This window comes from Panulirus ornatus, chromosome 6 (assembly GCF_036320965.1).
Source record: "Panulirus ornatus isolate Po-2019 chromosome 6, ASM3632096v1, whole genome shotgun sequence".
NCBI classification, from domain to species: domain Eukaryota; kingdom Metazoa; phylum Arthropoda; class Malacostraca; order Decapoda; family Palinuridae; genus Panulirus; species Panulirus ornatus.
Genome location: NC_092229.1, coordinates 14,994,190 through 15,011,641, shown reverse-complemented (window position 1 = coordinate 15,011,641; position 17,452 = coordinate 14,994,190). Strand labels below are relative to the sequence as shown.

General features: G+C 39.7%; 1 protein-coding gene across 4 annotated transcripts in view; it reads left to right on the top strand.

Annotated features, from left to right (window-relative positions):
* Positions 1-17,452, top strand: part of Bap170 (Brahma associated protein 170kD) — a 284,703-nt gene that overhangs the window by 169,713 nt on the left and 97,538 nt on the right. For all 4 annotated transcript variants that reach the window (XM_071662586.1, XM_071662584.1, XM_071662583.1 and 1 more), the window contains one exon: positions 11,030-11,217. In XM_071662586.1, the coding sequence (XP_071518687.1) occupies positions 11,030-11,217 (188 nt within the window). The remainder of the gene's footprint in view (positions 1-11,029; positions 11,218-17,452) is intronic.

Sequence of the window (17,452 nt, the reverse complement as noted above, 5' to 3'; positions counted from 1 at the left end):
CATATAGGGGAGGGAGAGTTATGAAGAGAGACAGAGATGATTATCATAACAGAGACAAAGATGGAGAAAATTGATGCTGAAGAAACATTGAAAGCCAGGGATGTTTAAATATTCACCTAAAATTGTAAACCATGCTGAGAGAGGAAAATCAAATCCTTTTAGTTGTGTCGGTAACATATTACTCCCCATTCATGCTTTTAGTTGTGTCAGTAAAATACTTATCCTCAGTCATACTTGAAACACCATAGAGGCTAGAGCAAAATAAAACAAAAGGGTAAATGAGAGTGCAAATGAATGTGGGATGAGGAAGAAAGTGAGAAAATTGATGTGTTGGAGAACTAATGTATCAGGAGAGTAGGTAATCATTTAAAAGATGATGAAGAACACAAATTGGTTGTTTTAAGCCCTTGCCTCTTTCCATATTTGCCCAAGTTGAACAGCTCCTTTAGACATAGATTTATGCCTTGAAATACATGCTGGTTTCAAGGACATGCACCAATCCTTTGTAGGTGGCAGTGCATGATAATTTCTCTTTGCCATCAGTCATCCTCCAGCCATGCCAATGACTGCACATTTTCAAAAGTTCTGAGAAGGTAATTAGACAGTTTTTAAACAATATTTAGAGAACAAGGCAGATGATGAATTTTTAAACAATATTTAGAAAATGAGGCAGATGATGATCTTGGATTACTTTATGGTGATCATTTTTTATTGGTTGAGAATTATTTCATGAACACTGGCTCTTTCATCTATGAAAGTTGACAAACATGAGGTGGGTGAAGGTGTTTTTTGCAAAAGCGGAAGCAGTATTGCTAACACCTGTTTGACTGTTAGAACTGGTGATTAGAAAAAAATAGATGATTGTCCTTTTTATTAAAGAATTATAAGTAAATCACATTGATTATAACAAAAAATTATATAAGATAAGGCATGATTATGATCTACTGATCAGCTTTTCAGGATAGGTAAAATGAATGATTAATTAAACATGCTTAGTGGCAAATCACTTAACATAGGCCTTACTCCCATGCTTTTTAGGACTGTGAAATGAGTGTTGAAGTGAATTTTCTGTTGTGATATGAGCATCATAGAAACTGAAAGGTTAGATGAATGTATTAAACAACTTGAAAAGCTTTAAATTTTGAAGTTTAGATAGAAAGTCTTGCTTAAAGAGCAAAAGTGGTTAAATGTAAATCTACCAGAAGTGGACACCGGCATCACATGTATAATTTGCCTGTAAACGTAGCACATCCCCCGTGTAAGTACAATGAAATGTCTTTAATCTGGCAATGTGTGGTCTGGAAACAACTGATTTGGAAGAAGTATGGATATTGGCATAGATTGAAGAATTTCTTTGGTTCAAAGTATTGCCTGTATCTCTTGATTCCAGATATCCAAAAAGCCCAGTATTCAGGAGGATTGCTGTAAAAATGATGAAATATACCAGTAATACTGTAAAAGATCCAGACATCTAATAAGGTTCATGCTTATACTAACAATTTACTGCTTCCTGATTTGTACTTTATGAATTTGTATTGTGATCTCCAACCTGACCATGCCACATTGACACCATACTTTCTCAGTTGTTGGAAAATGGGTACTTATCAAGTGAAAAACAAGTTCTCTTATGAAAGGAAAAACATAAGAAAAGTAGAACAGCCAAGAAACAAGTAAAGTCCTCGACATGCTGAGGGAGTCATAACAAATTTCCAGTGAGAACCTTTTACTAAAATTGCCATAAGTGCTGCACTGATGTTTATGATTTTATGAGTGTTACTTAGTGGCACTAGTTTTTGATATTTTTGCCTAAACCTCACTTGCTATCGATTACTCTTATAAATAGACGTTCCATATCTCCACTGCTTTTGAAGATGTGTACATGTTTCATTTTGACATATGTAGTTTTTGCTGGTATTCATTGTTTAGGGAGACCCCACTAGATCATATGCCTTATTTTTCCCTCCAGATATAACTTAAAACAAAAACAGTTGGCTTGTTTCTGTACTATTCTCCATATAATTTTGCTTAAAAAAAAGTGGAATTACATTGATACTTTCAGAGACTTCTGAGTCCATTCCAGCAGCCAGGACTCTGGCAAGTTGTGGGAATGAAGTCCCCAAAAGACTTCTTCAGGTTTTCAGAAGAGTGAGGAGGCTAGAGGGTGCCCTTCGATATGACTTGTTTCACAGTGAAGACTGTGAAACATCCAGATAGTGATGATCTGAGGTTGCTTCAGTGGTGCAATGGTTAGGGGAGGGTTATGCTTCTTAACTAAAAACACTGCAATGAATGAAGAGCAGTTCATCAAAGTGCTGGAGAACACTTTGCCTCTTTATGAGGTTCATGGGTGCGATCACTTTATGCAGGATAGTGCCCCTTGCCATGGCTAGAAAGGTGATGAATTGGTTCTTAGAAAAATGTATCGAGCTACTGGAGTGGCCTGGGAACTGCCAAGACCTTAACTCAATGGAGAACTGCTGGAACCATATGAAAGTCGAGTATGCTCCCTGCAACACCTCATAATTGCATTGCCTCATTCAGATCAGGACCCTGTGGATCAAAGTTATGACCTAGAATAAATGAGGAATCTTGCAAATTCCATGCCCAGAATCAGTAGATGTTAACCAAGACCAAAGTAACTTGACAAAGCACTAGAATTTAAATGTGACCCTTCTTTTTTTATGCCAAAAATCTGCTGACTGTTAGCATTGACATCACATCTTTGATATCTTCTAGAGAGTTCCTAAGTCCTAAGATGTAAATTGAGTGACATTATAAGGTTTAGTAATGTTCATATTCTTAGGACAACATGATTTCGCTGTGGGAAAATCCTGTTTTTCTCTGTTACTTAACCACTACTATAGATTTATAGATATGCTAGAGAATAAACAAAATGCTGCTGTGATGTGAACATACTTTGTGAAAGCATTTGATGAATGTGTCAAAAAACGCTTGATGTCAAAAAACGCTTGATGGGAAAGATGGGAATAACTGGTAAAAGTGGATGATCAGAAAACTTTCAGACTAACAGACTGCAACACATTGTTGTACATCAGACTTTTTCCAATGCCTCCATGGATGAGTTCCATGTCCTCTGGTATGGGGAAAATGAATAAGTTTAGAAGAAAACTGCTTGCTGAGTGGACTCAAGCACCACAACAAGTACCATAACATCATGGTTGAACAGCGTGAAAGATCCAGGGGTCTTAACCTCACCTTCAATGAACAAAACAAAAAGATGGTGGGATGGATCTTGTGGACCTTCAGACAAAAGAGGAAAAGCTAATGATGATGCTTTTCAAAGCATTGGTGCTTATATTAGTACTGCTGTGTACAGACATCACCTTTCAAGGTTGGCAGAGTGCAGAGCTAGAAAGCATTAAGATTATATTGGTATAGTTAAGGAACTGAACTAATTGGAATGATTGAACTCATTGAGACCTTACTCTCTGGAATGCAGACAGGTGAGGTGTACCATTATTTACTCTTTGATTTCAATTAAGACTTGGCCTACACTTACATTAGATTTTTTTAATTTGCATGATGCTACCCAAAAACTCCAAAGGCATGATGAGCTCAACATTGTAGCATGAAATTCAGTCAGAAGTGGCTTGGATGAGCTGGTAAATAAGAGAGCTAGTTAGAAGAATTAACACTCCAGATTCATTCTTAGCAAATAATATTGACCTGATATGTGCCATAACTATACCTAACGCATTGTACTTTGACTGGAACTTAATTGAAATAAAAACAGGGATGGATGCTAAACTGCCATAGCAAAACATATGCCACCATGGAAGTGAATTCAGCAGTTTCATTTTTCTCGATAGATGTATAAAATGGAAAGATGTATGTAATCAGTGAGGTCTGAAACAGTGGGAAGCCACACTGTGAGTACAAAGTAGTAGTGGAGTGCTCTTGATTCTTGACCACAAAATCAATCCAAACTTGCTGCTGCTATATACATGTTAAAAGAAAATGCAAAATGTCTAGAGTAGAACAAGAAAGATGATCCCAGTGTTGGAGATTGAAACAAATTGCAGACCATCTAAGAAAGCCATATCCGTCCCAGCAAAGAAAACATATCAAATGACAAGCACACACCATAAATCAGAATATGCAAAATGCAGAAAAGAAATAAAAGCTCATTTAAATAGAAAATAAAACAAATTACTTTTATTTCTATGCAAAATGCAAATCAAGGGCTACAGGCTTCATAGACCCACTGTGAATGGATGAGGACACAAACACAGATGATTGCCAAGAGATGAGTTTGATGCTTTTTTTACTAAAATAGCTGTGTGAACTGGTATTCATTGTACTGAAAACTGCCTTTAAGGTAAATGATCCAACTGACTTCTTGCGAGTGATGTTACATACAGCAGATCTCACTGCCATGTTACAGGAATTTGATAACATTCCCTTTAACTCTGTCCCATGACCAAACTTCTGGAACTCCGTTTCGTAAAGAAGTGTAAAACACATTCTAGTAGGGGCACTGACTATCATGTGGTATAAAAGTCTAGGTTCTGGCATTGTCAAAGAAAGTTTGAAACTGACTCACAGCATGTCACTCAACAAAGGAGGAAGCACAACAATGAAAAACTTAATAGTCATTAGCACAGTCAGTGTATATATATAATATATTTTGTCGCTGTCTCCTGCGTTAGCGAGGTAGCACAAGGAAACAGACAAAAGAAAGGCCCAACCCACCCACATACACATATATATACATACACGTCCACACACGCACATATACATACCTATACATCTCAACGTATACATATATATATACACACAGACATATACATATATACACTTGTACCTTATTCATACAGTCTGCCCTTATTCATTCCCGTCGCCACCCCACCACATGAAATGACAACCCCCTTCCCCCGCATGTGCACGAGGTAGCACTAGGAAAAGACAACAAAGGCCACATTCATTCACACTCAGTCTCTAGCTGTTATGTATAATGCACCTAAACCACAGCTCCCTTTCCACATCCAGGCCCCACAGAAATTTCCTTGGTTTGCCCCAGATGCTTCACATGCCCTGTTTCAAACCATTGACAGCACATGGACCCTGGTATACCACCTCATTCCAATTCACTCTATTCCTTGCAAACCTTTCACCCTCCTGCATGTTCAAGCCCCAGTCACTCAAAATCTATTTCACTCCATCTTTCCACCTCCAATTTGGTCTTCCACTTCTCCTCGTTCCCTCCACCTCTGACGCATATATCCTCTTTGTCAATCTTTCCTCACTCATTTTCTCTTGTGACCAAACCATTTCGAAACACCCTCTTCTGCTCTCTCAACCACACCCTTTCTTACCTCCCATCCCTCTTACCCTTTCATTACTTACTCGATCAAACCACCTCACGCTACATATTGTCCTCCTCATCTCCACAACTGTATCTATAGCCCATGCCTCACAACCATATAACATTGTTGGAACCACTATTCCTTCAAATATACCCATTTTTGCTTTCCAAGATAACGTTCTCGCCTTCCACATATTTTTCAACACTCCCAGAACTTTGCCTCCTCCCCTACCCTATGATTCACTTCTGCTTCCATGGTTCCATCCGCTGCCAAATCTACTCCCAGATATCTAAAACACTTCACTCCCTCCTGTTTTTCTCCATTCAAACTTATCTCCCAGTTGACTTGACCCTCAACCCTATTGTACCTAATAACCTTGCTCTTATTCACATTTACTCTCAGCTTTCTTCTTTCACACACTTTACCAAACTCAGTCACCAGTTTCTGCAGTTTCTCACATGAATCAGCCACCAGTGTTGTATCATCAGCGAACAACAACTGACTCACTTCCCAAGTTCTCATTCACAACAGACTGCATACTTGCCCCTCTCTCCAAAACTCTTGCATTCACCTCCCTAACAACCTCATCCTTAAACAAATTAGATAACCATGGAGACATCACGCACCCCTGTCGCAAATCGACATTCACTGAGAACCAATAACTCTCCTCTCTTCTACACGCACACATGCCTTACATCCTCGATAAAAACTTTTCACTGCTTCTAACAACTTGCCTACTACGCCATATATTCTTAATACCTTCCACAGAGCATCCCTATCAACTCTTTATCATATCCCTTCTCCAGATCCATAAATGCTACTTACAAATTCATTTGCTTTTCTAAGTATTTCTCACATACATTCTTCAAAGCAAACACCTGATCCACACATCCTCTACCACTTCTGAAACCACACTGCTCTTTCCCAATCTGATGCTCTGTACATGCTTTCACCCTCTCAATCAATACCCTTCCATATAATTTCCCAGGAATACTCAACAAACTTATAACTCTGTAATTTGAGCACTCACCTTTATCCCCGTTGTCTTTGTACAGTGGCACTATGCAAGTATTCTGCCAGTCCTCAGGCACCTCACCATGAGTCATACATACATGCCTTCTCCAGATCCATAAATGCTACATACAAATCCATTTGCTTTTCTAAGTATTTCTCACATACATTCTTCAAAGCAAACACCTGATCCACACATCCTCTACCACTTCTGAAACCACACTGCTCTTTCCCAATCTGATGCTCTGTACATGCTTTCACCCTCTCAATCAACACCCTTCCATGTAATTTCCCAGGAATACTCAACAAACTTATAACTCTGTAATTTGAGCACTCACCTTTATCCCCGTTGTCTTTGTACAGTGGCACTATGCAAGTATTCTGCCAGTCCTCAGGCACCTCACCATGAGTCATACATACATTAAATAACCTTACCAACTAGTCAACAACACAGTCACCCCCTTTTTTATTAAATTCTACTGCAATACCATCCAAACTCGCTGCCTTGCTGGCTTGCGTCTTCCGCAAAGCTTTTACTATCTCTTCTCTGTTTACCAAATCATTCTCCCTAACCCTCTCACTTTGCACACCACCTCAACTAAAACACCCTATATCTGCCACTCTCATCAAACACATTCAACAAACCTTCAAAATACTCACTCCATCTCCTTCTCACATCACGACTTCTTGTTATCACCTCCCCATTAACCCCCTTCACTGATGTTCCCATGTGTTCCCTTGTCTTATGCACTTTGTTTACCTCCTTCCAAAACATCTTTTTATTCTCCCTAGAATTTTAATGATACTCTCACCCCAACTCTCATTTGCCCTCTTTTTCACCTCTTGCACCTTTCTCTTGACCTCCTGCCTCTTTCTTTTATACATCTCCCACTCATTTGCATTATTTCCTTGCAAAAATCGTCCGAATGCCTCTTCTCTTTCCCGAATGATCTTACTTCTTCATCCCACCATTCACTACCCTTTCTAATCTGCCCACCTCCCATGCTACTCATGCCACAAGCATCTTTTGTGCAAGGCATCACTGCTTCCTTAGATACATCCCATTCCTCCCCCACTCCCCTTATGTCCTTTGTTCTCACCTTTTTCCATTCTGTACTCAGTCTCTCCTGGTACTTCCTCACACAAGTCTCCTTCCCTAGCTCACTTACCCTCACCACTCTCTTCACCCCAACATTCTTCTTTTCTGAAAACCTTTACAAATCTTCATCTTCGCCTCCACAAGATAATGATCAGACATCCCTCCAGTTGCACCTCTCAGCACGTTATTATCTAAAAGTCTCTCTTTTGCATGCCTATCAATTAACACATAATCCAGTAATGCTCTCTGGCCATCTCTCCTACTTTCATATGTATACTTATGTATATCTCTCTTTTTAAACCAGGTATTCCCAATCATCAGTCCTTTTTCAGCACACAAATCTGCAAGCTTTTCATTTCCATATACAACACTGAACACCCCATGTACACCAATTATTCCCTCAACTGCCACATTACTCACCTTTGCATTCAAATCTCGTGCATCAAAACTCCTAACACACTCACTCAGCTGCTTCCAAAACACTTGCCACTCATGATCTTTCTTCTCATGCCCAGGGACATATGCAGCAATAATCACCCATCTCTCTCCATCCACTTTCAGTTTTACCCATATCAATCTAGAGTTTACTTTCTTACACTCTATCACATACTCCCACCACTCCTGTTTCAGGAGTAGTGCCACTCCTTCCCTTGCTCTTGTCCTCTCACCAACCCTTGACTTTTCTCCCAAGACATTCCCAAAATCTCTGAGGGAGCCCAAGATGGAGGTTAAATTAATTGACTTGTTGGAACCTAGTAATCTACACAACCCAGAACATGATTTCAAGGTGGGAAGATCTTGCCTCTCATTTGCTTGACATTATGATGAGAACAAGGAAAATAACAACTTGATTTACAGTCTTTGCAAAAGCATTTGATAATTGTGATCATGATGTTGTAGCACACACAGTGAGAAATATGGGAATAATTGGCAGAAATGAAAGATGGATTAGTAACTTTTTTTAACTAAAGGATTGCAGCACATTGTAAATTGGACTGTTTCCGGTATCTCCATGGTAAAAGTTAGTTTTCCTCAGGAAGTGTACTTGCTCCCCAGTGTCATATGTTTATACATGTATGTGATTTTGATACAGACACCAATCTGTTATATATATCATCGTTTGCAGATAAATCTCTATAGATTATTCATCTACAGAAGACATAGAGAAACTAAAGCTGCTATTACTGGTTACTAAAAACAACATGCTCTTTAATAGGGATAAATTTAAGCTTCTCTGTTATGGGGAAAATGAAGATATTAAGAGCAGTGCAGAATACTGGACTGACATAGAGACTATCAAATTATGAATGAACAGTATGAATGAAAGTCCCTGGAGTTGCTTTGTCTTACAACCTCATCTTCAGCAAACAAAACAAAGCACCCTTTCCTTCTATCAAAAAGATGGTTGGATAGACCTTGTAGATCTTCAAGACAACAGAGGGAAAAGTGATAATGATGCTCATTTAAGGTCTAGTACTCTCATGAATAGATTACTGCTATTTGCAGACATCACTTTATAACACTGGCAGAGTTGCAGAGCTAGAAAGCATTCAGAGATCTTTCATGGCCTGTATTGATACAGTTAAGGAGCTGAACCATTGGGATCAACTGAAATCACTTGAGACTTCATCATCTGAGGTGCAGATGGGCGAGGTGTATCATCTCTTTAACTTGGAAAATCCTAGAATGGATGGTTCATAACCTTCACTCTAAAATTATTCCCAAATGTCATGACAGGCACGTGGGGCTGTGAAACATTAAGAGAAAATACCTTGATCATCCGGGACCATATCCTGGTGACATAAGGAATGCTCTGGGATGCATGTTGGAGAAATTTAAGAAGGCCTTGAATAAGAACTTACAAAGTGTACCAGATCAGCAAGAATTTAGTGGTTATGTGGTTCAACACAAACTGCTAAAGTTTATGCCAGGTAAGCATAAGAAGATAGAAAATATATCAAATGTCCCAGGTCCTAGAATACTGCACACATTGCCTGTGGAGATCAGAAACAGTATGGGGCACACAATAGAGAAATCTTAGAAGGCCTTAGATGAGTAGTTATGAGGTTTACCAGATCTGCTTGACTGTGGTGGCTCTTTAGTCCTGTAGGCTTTAGTTTCCAATAGCCTGATTAACCAGTGTCCTAACTCTACTGTTTGGACCCAGCCCAAGCTTTGGTGGTAGACCTTAGAAGCCTACTCCATGTAAACTGTTGTAAAGGACAGGGCAGTACTGAAAGAAGGTCTTGGTGAGTTTATAACCCAGTAATAAATGAGCTACAGAAATCTCTTAAGCATGAGAGACCTAGGTGTCAGCATTATGCCTAACCTGTTGCTAGAGCTCCATGTCCGGAGAATTGTTAAGGACACAAACAAGATGGTTACAAATATTGAAATTGCATTTTAAGTAAATGTTTGAAAACCTATTCACAACATAAACCAAAACTTGATTAGGATTGATTGTGTTGGTTTTTATAAGTTTGTTTTTGCTGTAATTGGCATACATAACTAAGACAAAAACTGAATAATTTTTGTCTCTTCCAGTAGATTTTAGTCTTAATTAAGGAAAGAAATGGGATGATCTGGCAAATATTTTACTGATGGCAGTTCATGATGGGATGGGTGGCATTGTTTGCATTATTCCTGTTTTGTATCTGTCTGGTGGTCTGCAGACACTGTGCAGTGCTGCATATAAGGAATTATGAAAGTTAATTTGTAAACATAATACAGTTGTGAGAAGGAGAGAATGCTCTAATGAGTTTATTTGTAGACACATTCTTGTTTTCCACATATATTTCAGTGTGTGTAATTAAGGAAAAAGTGGGACAATCTGACAAATGTTTGATTGATTGACAGTACATGGTGAAATAGTTGGCAGTGTTTGCATTGTCCCATCTGAAATAGTTGGCAGTGTTTGCATTGTCCCATCTGCTCTGCAGATGGTGTTAATTACAGGTCATGGGGAGTGTGAGGATGAAATATGAAAGCTAAATTGTAAACCAAATACTATTGCGAGTAGAAAAGAATGCTGTTATAAGTTTATTTGTTGACATGATTTCACTGCAATATGTGGTTTACTGTACCAAGACAATTGATACTGTTTGTCACGTGGGTTTCTTGAAATGAAAAAAATTACATAAGCCTCATGGTCCCAACCATTTCATGTTTGATACTCCATTGTATTAGTGTTTTTGACACTATAGATGTTAGATTATGTGAATGTGATCATTTTTAGCATGTTCCCTCGAAACATACTTTGACTGACTTTATATTTGTCAAAATCTTACCCCATACAGTAATGCTCCCCAATTTGTTTATCCTTGGTTAGACAGTATATTTGTCAAAATCTTGCCCCATACAGTAATACTCCCCTATTTGTTTATCCTTGGTTAGACAATATATTTGTCAAAATCTTACCCCACACAGTAATGATCCCCTATTTGTTTATCCTTGGTAAGACAATCCTCAGAATGAATTTAATTTTTGACAGATTGGTCCACAAGTGACATTTTTTCCTCAGTGAATGGAGAGATGTTTGTCATATTTGTTGGTCCTACACTGACATGCTAATTGGTGATATTTTCTTTCACAGGTTCTACAGTGTGAAGGTAGTGACCTTAAGTTGGCAAAAGAGGATGGGGAGATTTTTCATTTAGGGCGTGATATTGGGACACAGGATCTTGAGGGGACCCGAATTAGCCAAATTCTTCATATAATTCGTAATTTGTCCTTTGAAGAACAAAATGTAGCCAGTCTTGCAAAGTCTCAAACTTGCCTCAGGTAAGTTTTATTCTTGTTTGTATTGAAGTTATTTTAAAGATTTTATTAATGAAGCATTTTAGGCTGTTTGTTAACCCCGCACACTAGGAAGTGTTTAAGAGTATGAAGGTTGGGAATGGACATTGATCAAAGGAAGATTTTTTGACAAAGTTGCGGTGTATGAGAGTTAACATCAACAAAACATATGACACTGTCCCCTGACACATTTTCGTACAAAAACTTCATCATCATCCCGCACATCACTGACAAAAAGTGTTTGGCCAGTTTCATTGCAGGCCACCATGCCAGAATCACTCACTTAGCTTCACCTCTAAGTCACTTAAATTCTGTATTGGAGTTTCCAAAGGAGCACTTCTTTCTCAACTCTCTTCAGTCTCTTCCTGTATGACTCCCTTTACCTGATGTAAGACTAAACGTGAAGGTCCTCTCTAATGCAGGCAACCTCACAATCACAGCAAAATATCCTGACATTACAGTAGCAATATCAGACATGCATCACTACATGTCTGATACTTGCCAAGAACAGAGTGTTTGCATCTTCAAAGACATCTTCAGTCACTCTAAAACCCCAGACAGACATGAATCCAGTTCATACCCTCTAGTCACTGTGAACAGAGTTATTTTCACTGAACCAAACACCGACCATTCTAGGCATCACATGCTACACATATGGCATTCACCCCCACATCAGTAACACTAACTAGCACAAGATTTGGACAAAAAAAAGAATCCCTCAATGCCCTTTATGAACAGTTCATCTGATTCAATTAAAGCTATGCATCATAAGCATTGTTTTCTACCCTCTCCAAAGCAAATAATACAGTGCTGCATACCACACAAAGTAGTGTGTACAGAACAATTACTGGCTGCCTGGGAATCACAAATGCACAAAACTTTCACAGTGAAACAGATCCACCCAGCACAGTCCCACCTTAAGATGCTGGACACAAACTTTTATGCTACAGCAGTAGACCCCTCACACTTACAAATAAAAAATTTAACTCTGCCTCACACATCAGTAACCTGTACTCATAGATCCCTCCACCCCTAACAAATATAACACTGGCAAAACTCATATTTTTCAAACAATCCCTACAAGCACAAAACTGCCTACCTCCCAACTCATTCTTGAACTCCAGTATACCAGACGTGCAACCATCAGAAATCATACTCTCCTGACAAACGCGAGTCTCACACTTTAGTTTGTTCTCTGGACGTCACCCATCATTATGACACTTCAAACACTGCTTCATCCTTCGTGCCCAAGTTGTAGCTACCATAAAGAAGATGCTTAGCACTTACTGCTCAATAGCCATGCATTCTTTGCACATAAATACACACACTTTATAACTTGTGGTCCTGACAGGTGGACATTGCCCGCTTCATAAAGCTAGAAGGGACTCGTGGGGTGGGATAGAGTGTATGGAAGTAAGGTCTAGATTGATGTAGGTAAATGGATGGAGAGAGAGGGGTGATTGTTGGTGCTTATGCACCTGGTCATCTGAAGAAAGATCTCGAGAGGCAAGTGTTTTGGGAGCAGCTGCGTGAGTGTGTTAGCAATTTTGGTGCACAAGACTGGGTATCAGTGATGGGTGATTTAAATGTGATGAGTAATGTGGCAGCTGAGAGTATGATTGGTGTACATGGGGTATTCAGTGTTATGAATGGAAATGTTAAATTTAAGAGCTTGTAGATTTGTATGCTGAAAGAAGACTGGCGATTTGTAGGGAGATGATCAAAGAGCTTAATTAGATTATGCTTTAATTGATCGGTGTATAAAAAAGAGACTTTTAGATGTTAATGTGCTGAGAGGGGAAGCTGGTGAGGTGTCTGATCACTGTCTTTGGGAGGCGAAGGTGAAGGTTTGTCGAGGTTTTCAAAAAAGAAGAGAGAATGTTGGGGAGAAGAGAGTGGTGAGTGAGCTTGGAAAGGAGACTTGTGTGAGGAAGAACCAAGAGAGACTGAATGTAGAATGGCAGTAGGTGAAAGCAGATGACAAGGGGAGTGGATAAGGAATGGGATGTATTTAGTTGGAGGGGAAAAGTAATAGCAGATTGTGATGGAGTGAGTATTTTGAAGGATTGTTGAATGTGTTTGATAGAGTGGCAGATGTAAGGTGTTTTGGTCGTGATGGTGTGCAAAGTTAGTCAGGGAGGGTGGTTTTGTGAAGAGAGAAGAGTTGGTGAAAGCCTTGTGGAAGATGAATTCTGTCAAGGTGGCAGGAGTGGATGATATTGCAGTTGAATTTTTCAAGAAAGTGGGTGAATGTGTTGTGGATTGGTTGGTAAGGATATTCTGTGTTTGTATGGATCACAGTGAAGTGCCTGAGGATTGGCAGAATGCATGTATAGTATCATTGTACAAAGCCAGAGGGGATAAAGGTAAGTGTTCAAACTACAGAGGCATAAGTTTGTTGTGTATTCCTGGAAAACTATATGGGAGGATATTGGTTGAGGGGGTGAAGGTATAAACAGAGCATCAGATTGGGGAGGAACAAGGTAGTTTCAGAAATGGTAGAGGATGTGTGGATCAGGTGTTTGCATGGAAAAATGTGTGTGAGAAATACTTATGTAAACAGATGGATTTGTATGTAGCATTTATTGATATAGAGAAGGCATTTGATAGGGTTGATAGAGATGCTTTGTGGAAAATGTATTAAGAATATATGGTGTGAGAGATAAGCTGCTAGAAGCAGAAAAGTTTTTATCAAGGATGTAAGGCATATGTACAATTAAGAAGAGAGGAGAGTGATTGGTTCTCAGTGAAGGTTGGTTTGCCACTGGGGTGTGTGATAACCCCATGGTTGTTTAATGTTTATGGATGGGGTAGTTAGGGTGGTAAGTGCAAGAGGTTTGGAGAGAAGGCGAGTATGCAGTTTGTTGTGGATGAGAGGGCCTGGGAAGTGAGTCAGTTGTTTGCTGATGATACAGCTCTGGTGGCTGATTCGAGTGAGAAACTGCAGAAGTTGGTGAATGAGTTTAGAAAAGTGTGTGAAAAGGCTGAGAGTAAATGTGAATAAGAGCAAGGTTATTAGGTTCAGTAGAGTTGAGGTGAGGGACAAGTTGATTGGAATGTAAGTTTGAATGAAGAAAAACTGGAGGAAGTGAAGTGTTTTAGACATCTGTGAGTTTAGAAAAGTGTGTGAAAAGGTTGAGAGTAAATGTGAATAAGAGCAAGGTTATTAGGTTCAGTAGAGTTGAGGTGAGGGACAAGTTGATTGGAATGTAAGTTTGAATGAAGAAAAACTGGAGGAAGTGATGTGTTTTAGACATCTGTGAGTGGACTTAGCAGCAAATGGAACCATGGAAGCAGAAGTAAGTCACAGGGTAGGGGAGGGGCGAAGGTTTTAGGAGCAATGAAGGATGTGTGGAAGGAGAGAACCTTATCTTGGAGATCCTACAGACCTTTCCATGGTTTACCCCAGACATTTCATATGCCCTGCTTCAATCCATTGACAGCACATCAACCCTGGTATACCACATCCTTCCAATTCACTCTATTCTTTGCACGCCTCTCATGTTCCTGTGTGTTCAGGCCCCAATCGCTCAAAATCTTATCACTCCATCCTTCCATCTCCACTTTGTTTTATTGCATTTCCTTGTTCCCTCCACCTCTAATGCATATATCCTCTTTGTCAACCTATCCTCACTTATTCTCTCCATATGTCCAAACCATTTCAATACACCCTCTTCTCCTCTGTCAACCACACTTTTTATTTCTGCACATCTCTCTTACACATACCTGCACATAAACATATACACATGCACATATTCGTGCTTGCTTGCCTTCATCCATTCTTGGTGCTACCAAGCCCCACAGGGAACAGCATCGCTACCCCCTACTTCATACATACATGTACATATACACATATACATATTCATACTTGCACACCTTATCCATTTCCTGTCCACCCCTTCCCACAGGAAACTGCATTGTCACCCACAGCATCAGGAAACATTTGAAAAAAAGCCACATTAGTTCACATCCATATTCTACCTGTCATGAGTAATGCAGCAAAACCACAGCTCCTTATCGACATCCAGTCCTCATGTACCTTTCCATGGTTTACCCCAGACATTTTACATTTCCAGGTTCAGTCTATTTATTCCAGTATACCACATTGTTCCAATTCACCCTATCATGTGCACACCTTTCACCCTCCATATGTAAAGGCCCTGATCACTCAAAATCTTTTTCACTACATCCTTCCACCTCCAATTTGCTCTCGCACTTCTCGTTTCCCCCAATTCTGACATGTATATTCTCTTTGTCAACCTCTCATCACTCATTCTCTCCTTATGTCAAAACTATTTCAACCATCTTCTGTTCTCAACCACTCTCTTTTTGTTACCACACATCTCTCTTACCCTTTCATTACTTACTTGATCAAACAACCTCACATCACATATTGTCCTGAAACATTTCATCCCTAACACATCCACCCTCCTGCGCACAACCCTATCTATAGCCCATGCCTGCAAGCATGTGATTTTTTGAAACACATTTTTTTCAGTCATATCCATTTTTGCTCTCTAAGATAATGTTCTTTCTTTCCAAACATTCTTCATTGTTCCCAGGACCTTCACCCACTCCCCCACCCTATGAATTAGTTCCACTTCCATGGTTCCTATCACTGCCTCATCCACTCCCAGATATCTAAAACACTTCACTTCCTTCAGTCCATTCGAACTTACATCTCAACTAACTTGTCCCTCAATGCTGCTGAACCTAATAACCTCTCTCTTATTCACATTTACTCTCAACTTTCTCCTTTAACACCCTTTTCTAAACTGAGTTACCAACATCTGCAGTTTCTCACATGAATCACCCACCAATACAAATAACAACTGACTCACTTTTCAGGTCCTCTCATTCCCACCAGACTGCATACTCACCCTTCTCCAAAACTCTTGCATTTCCTCCCTCACCACCCCACCCATAAACAAACAACCATGGTGACATCACACATCCGTGCTGCAGACCAACCTTCACGGGGAACCAAGCACTCTCCTTTCTTTGTACTTTTACACACACACCTTACACCCTTGATATATTCTTCTCACTGTCTGTAGCAGCTTACCTCCCTCACCATAGATTCTTAAGACCTTCCACAAAGCATCTCTATCAACCCTATCATATCCCTTCTCTAGATCCATAAATGCTACATGCAAATCTATCTGTTTTACTCGCACATTCTTCGAAGGAAACACCTGATCCACGCATCCTTTACCACTTTTGAAACCACACTGCTACTCTCCAATCTGATTCTCTGTATGTGCCTTCACCCTCTCATATAATTTTCCAGATACATTCAACAAACTTATGCCTCTTTTGATTGAACACTCACCTTTAACTCCTTTTCCTTTATACAGTGGCACTATGCATGCATCCCTCCAGTACTCAGGCACTTCACTGTGATCCATACATATATTGAATATCCTTACCAACTAATCAACAACACAATCACTCCCTTTCTTGTTAAATTCAACTGCAATGCCACCCAATCCCACCCTGCCACTTTCTCATATACATCTTCCAATCACTTGCACTCCTGCCTTGTAAACAGTGCCCAGACTCCTCTCTTTTCATTTGATTGGCAACTACTTCACCCCACTACTTTCTACCCTTCTTAATAAGCTCGCCTTCCACCTTTTGCATTCCTTATTCATATCTTGCTCATGCCATCACTTGTTTCCTAGATACCTCTTATTCCACACCCACTCCTTCAAGGAGAGAGGAAAGCTGTGAGAGATTTTTGATAGCTTTAGGCAGAAACTAGGTCTTTTAGGCATTAAACCTTAACAGATTTCATATATCCCACTAAAATATTCTGTCCCAAGTTAAGTTTATTAAGGACAAGATGCATGCATATCAGATGAGAGGAGGAGTTTTGAAGGATGTGGAGGAATGTTGTATTGAGTCATCAGCATGAGTTCATTTGGGTATTTGTAGAAGGAAATTGTTGATTTGAAGGGAGAAAAAGTGTAGGAGACATGACAGAAACTTGATGGACACTGCTATTGATAGAGAGAGGGGGAGTGGCTGATCCACCAACAACCACAGAGATTGATCAGCCATAGTGCGCTGGGTAAGAGGGTGCAAAGTGGGGTGGGGGGGAGCTTTGGGATGAGACCTCAAAGCCACATCCTAGCAAAAACTTTGGATTTATCAAGGATTAAAAAGGTTTCAGATGTCTGAAGGGAATGAGTGAAAGAAGACCAAGAAGATCTACAGG